The sequence below is a fragment of the Mus pahari genome, chromosome 1 (assembly GCF_900095145.1).
Source record: "Mus pahari chromosome 1, PAHARI_EIJ_v1.1, whole genome shotgun sequence".
Taxonomy (NCBI): Eukaryota; Metazoa; Chordata; class Mammalia; order Rodentia; family Muridae; genus Mus; species Mus pahari.
Genome location: NC_034590.1, coordinates 19,366,132 through 19,371,241, shown reverse-complemented (window position 1 = coordinate 19,371,241; position 5,110 = coordinate 19,366,132). Strand labels below are relative to the sequence as shown.

The following is a 5,110-nucleotide window of genomic DNA, read 5'->3' as shown; positions in this document are numbered from 1 at the left end:
TTTTTGGGGTCACTTAAGTATATGATCATATCATTTGCAAGTAGTGATATTTTGACTTCTTCCTTTCAAATTTTGTATCCCTTTGACTTCTTTTTGTTGTCTAATTGTTCTGGCTAGAACATCAAGTACTATATTGAATAGGTAGGGAGAGAGTGGGCAGCCTTGTCTAGTCCCTGATTTTAGTGGGATTGCTTTCAGCTTCTCTCCATTTAGTTGGCTACTGGCTTGCTGTAGATTGCTTTTATTATGTTTAGGTAGGGGCCTTGAATTCCTGATCTTTCCAAGATTTTTATCATGAATGGGTGTTGGATTTTGTCAAATTTTTTTCAGCATCTAATGAGATGATCATGTGGTTTTTGTCTTTGAGTTTGTTTATATAGTGAATTACGTTGATAGATTTCTGTATATTAAACCATCCCTGCATCCCTGGGATGAAGCCTACTTAGTCATGATGGATGATCGTTTTGATGTGTTCTTGGATTCGATTTGCGAGAATTTTATTGAGTACTTTTGCATTGATATTCATAAGGGAAATTGGTCTGAAGTTCTCTTTCTTTGTTGGGTCTTTGTGTGGTTTAGGTAACAGAGTAATTGTGGCTTCATAGAATGAATTGGGTAGAGTACTTCTGTTTCTATTTTGTGAAATAGTTTGAGGAACCCAAGCCACTGGTTGGGCAGGGTTCCTGCATCCCTGGGTCCCGCTGGTCCCAGTTACACCTGGTGGTGATGGAACAGATGTTGCGTCCTCCTCACCTCGATCCTATGATCGTGGATGTGTTAGAGAACCTGGGAGTGGAACTTCCTGTGGGTGTTGTGGGACTGCCTGAGGAGTTTGCACCCAAGGTCACAACATCCCTTCCTGATGTCACAGGGCTAAACATTCTTACTGTGGAGGCCTCTTTGTGGTCCCCAGCTTTCTGTGTTTGGGCAGAACATGAACATACTTGTTAGCTCCCTGATACAATTAGCTCTCTCCTTATGCACTTCAAGCCTTGCAGAGGAGCTCTGTGGAGTTGGGGATTATTCTAGTTTCCTGTGCTGCTGTGATACAGCACTGAGCAAAAGCAACTTGGATGTGGGGAAACAGTTTATTTGAACTTACAGGTTATAGGCCATCACTGGTGAAAGTCAGAGCAGGAACCACTCTATCTATAGACCCTAAAGGATATGTAGCACTAGTTCAGGATGGATGGGATGACAGACAAACGAATGAATACTTGGCCGGCTGATTTTATTCCCTTGATTTCATGCAGGGGATCTTCCTCTAATTGACAGCCTAATTCGGGTGTTACAAAATATGGAACATTGTCAGAAGAAACCAGAGAACTGCTCAGAGTCTGACACAGAAGAGCCTACGATCTGTGGTCCCACCCAAGACGACTTCCATATGAAGATCTTAAAGGACATTTCATGTGAATTCCTTTCTAATATTTTTCAGGTGTTAACAAAGGTAGGAGGAAGTATTAGTGGCTTCTTCAGCAAAGTAAAAGATGTAGATTATTTGATGTCCTGAACTTGAAACCTTTGGGGAAGGAGTGGCTGTCCAGGGGTAGAACTGAGAAGCGGGTACCCTGGGAGAGACGGCCGGGCAAACGTGGGGCCCCTTGTTGCAATCTCAGCTCCACTGTTACTTCTTATGGTATTAAAACAATTTTTTCCTCCTCCCTTCTCCTCTTCAGTCTTGTGTGGCTTTGGGGTTGGGACCTGGAACCTTGTGCTTGATAGGCAAGCAGTCTCCCTTTGAGCTGTAACCTCAGCCCTGTTCTTAGTTTTTTGTTTTAAGTGGGGCAGGTTACACATGCATGGAAGTCACAGAGTATGTTCTTTCTCTCCACCATTACTTTTTATATATAAAAAGTATGACTATTTTACTCAATTTGGGAGATTTTTATGTTATCTATAGTTTTAAAATAACTGATGTGGTTTTTGTGCATGCGTGCATGCACACAGGAACAATAAAAGGCATATAGACAGACTACATTACTAAAATTTATATGGATAATCTCTGACATGTGAAAATGTTGATCTTGTTTGGCTCTTATTATGAGTATTATAAATTTATGTTAAATTCAACAGGTGAAATTTTGTGCCCTATTTTGATTTATATTTTTTGTTATTAGTGAGCTGGATTATCTTTCTGTATATTTGTATATTATTTACGTTTCTTCTTTACAAAGATCTCATTTTTTAAATTTTGTATTTTGGGAGGCTAGTGAGGTGGTTCAGCAGTTAAGAGCACTGGCTGTTCTAGAGGTCTTGAGTTCAGTTCCCAGCAACCACATGGTGGCTCATCACCATCTATAAAGGGATCTGATGCCCTCTTCTGGCCTGCAAATGTACATGTAGACACAGCCCTCCTACATTAAAAAAATACATAAATAAATAAATTTAAATTGTTGTGTTTTTGTGGTGCTTAGAGTCAAACCCAGGACTTTTCAAATGCTTACCAAGCGCTTCACCACAGAGCTATATCCCTAGCCTGCTGTAGTTATTCATGTTGACTGTTTATTCTTGGTCTTAGTCACTCTTGTGTTGAAGTGAGAAGGCACTGTGACCAAATCAACTCTTATAAAAGAAAGCATTAAATTGGAGGCTGGCTTACAGTTTCAGAGGTTTAGTCCATTATCATCATGGCAGGAACATGGCAGCAGACAGGAGTGGAGCTGGAGAAATGGCAGAGGGTTCTTATATCCTGATCTACAGGCGGAGGTCGAGACCATGGGCCTGGTGGGCTTCCGAGACCTCAAAGCCTACCCACCGTGACAGCTTCCTCCAACAAGGCCACACCTTCTTCACAGCCACACCTTAGTCCTAATCCTTCAAATAGTGCCCCTCCCTGGTGACTTAAGCATTGGAATTTGTGAGCCTGTGGGGGGCTATTCTTATTTAAACCACCACAGCATCTTTTTAATATTGCTTTCAGTTTTTTTTTTAATTGTTTGTCATTGCTTTAAGTTTTGGGAGGAAAAGACAAACACGGTTCTTTGTTTTTTAAGTTACAGGAAGGTAGCAGGAAGGTGGATTGATTAAAAAACAGCGAGGACACATTCCACAACTTCTTAGATACCACCGTCAGGGAATTTGGATTCACTCTTGAGAAAACTGAGGAGCTACTGAAAGTTTTTTCTTTTTTTAAGCAAGTGATAGGATCAATTTGGGCAGGTATCAAGGACTAGAGATGAGGGCTGGGACCAGCCGGCCATTGAACGGGCTGAAGGTTGGTAACCCTCAGGATAGTCTGGAAACGAGAGCCTGAGTAAGGCTGGGGCGGGGAGAGGCTTCACACAGAACCCAGCAGTGGGTGGGGAGGAGAGCAGGAGAGCAGGGCAGGGCTCAGCGGTGCCTCAGCTGTGCGGAGGCCACCGAAGGCTCAGCAGGGCGTTCGAGATGCGGATGAGACCAGCTGTGATTCTATATACTGATGGTTATGTTTGCAGATGCAGCCTTAGTCCGTTTCCTTTTCTGATGTTAAATTTTTCTTTTGCTTGTCCCAGGACACGGTGGCCCGGGGACTGAAGGAGGGCCAGCTAAGTAAGCAGAAGTGCGCCTGCGCCGTTCAGAGCCTCCTGCCCCTCTACGGCCCCGCAGTGAGTATGGGGAAAATGATAGCACAGCTCCTGGAGAGAGGGCATAAGGGGGCTTGACAGCAAGAGGGAATTAATAAAACGTCAGTGAGCTACCCTACAGGGAAGCAGTGGGGGTCTAACAGCCGGGAGGGAAAGGAACTAACTGGCTAGGGTCTCACTTCTAGGGTTGTCGCTGGAGCATTTCAAGGGACCTGCAGGAGGTCTCTTGGCTGACACCTGTTTTTATATTGAGTCATTGGAAGGTCAGGAGGATGTTTTCATAGGTAACCATCCATGTCTTTAAAAAACACCTTTTCCTCTGCTGTAAACATTGGTTCTCTGTGTGACTCACAGGTGGAAGACTTCGTTAAAGTCGTACGTGAGGTGGACGAGGCTCTTGCTGATGACCTTGAAGGCAGCTTCCCAAGTGTGAAGGCACAGACTTAAGACCCAAGCTGGAGCTTCTGCTGTCCAAGGAATAAACTTTGTGTTTTCTATGGTTCCAAGTTGGCATCGGGATGATGGTGTAAACGAACATTGTATCAGACCTTGATTTCATAGTCTGCCCTGAGGCCTGTCTCCTCCCACTTGTGTTTGTACTAGACACTGGTTTACCACTGTCACCCCCCTCTCCTCTGCATTGAGCGCATGTTACTGATGCTTGGTTGAGGAAGAGGAAATCCAAGCTTGCTGTCACAGTTAAGGTTACTAGTGCTGGGAAGAGACCCCATGGCCATGACAGCTCTTACAAAGGATGGCGTTTAATTGGGGTGGGCTTCCAGGTTCATTATCATGGAGGGAAACATGGCAGTATGCAGACGCCATGGGGCCAGAGAAGGAGCTGAGAGCTCTACATCTTGATTTGCAGGCAGCAGAAGGGGACTGGATCCTACACGGGGCGAAGCTCGAGCATAGGAGACCTCAAAGTCTGCCCCTACAGTGACACTTACTCCAGTAAGGCCATACGTCCTAATAGTGCCACTCCCCATTCAAGCACACGAGTCTATACATCGCTGTATTTGTCAGAGCAAAGGTTCTTTTTCCAATATTGAGTTGTAAGGATTATCTTCATAATCTTTAATTGGGCTTTTATATGAGAATTTTGTATCCATTACATTGAGTTGCAGCAACAGAAACCCTTTATATGGTAGCTTCCTCCAGTATCCTTGTGTATCTCATGCAATACATACAAAGACAAGTGCAGACTGGGGAACCGTCTGTCTCCTTTCCCTGTCCCAGTGGCCTACGTGCAGACCTGTGCACACACACTTATTTGTAACAGTGAGGCCTGCGCTGTGTCTTCTATCCACATTAAGGGGTGAAAATAAAGAGGCAGAGAGGCGCTCTAGGAAGTTCTGCCAGCCTTCCCTGACCTCTGTTCTGCCTTGTAGTTAAAGTCCAGGTCCTGCCCACTCCCCCTAGGAGGGAAGGTGTGACTGGCGTGGAGAGCCAGCCTGCTAACACACTGTAGCCACTCTGAGCCTCAGGTGTGTGGACTCCTCCAGATTGTCAGTAACAACCTAGAAGCAGTGCTCACTTTGCTG

At 44.7% G+C, this 5,110-nt stretch overlaps 1 protein-coding gene across 1 annotated transcript in view; it reads left to right on the top strand.

The window, feature by feature from the left end:
* The window catches only part of Saal1 (serum amyloid A like 1), a 21,503-nt gene extending 16,891 nt beyond the window's left edge, over nt 1–4,612 (top strand). The window contains exons 10-12 of the mRNA XM_021201548.1: nt 1,254–1,450; nt 3,495–3,587; nt 3,921–4,612. Coding sequence (XP_021057207.1) covers nt 1,254–1,450; nt 3,495–3,587; nt 3,921–4,013 — 383 coding nt within the window. The 3' untranslated portion in view covers nt 4,014–4,612. The remainder of the gene's footprint in view (nt 1–1,253; nt 1,451–3,494; nt 3,588–3,920) is intronic.
* Nucleotides 4,613–5,110: the final 498 nt, after the last annotated feature.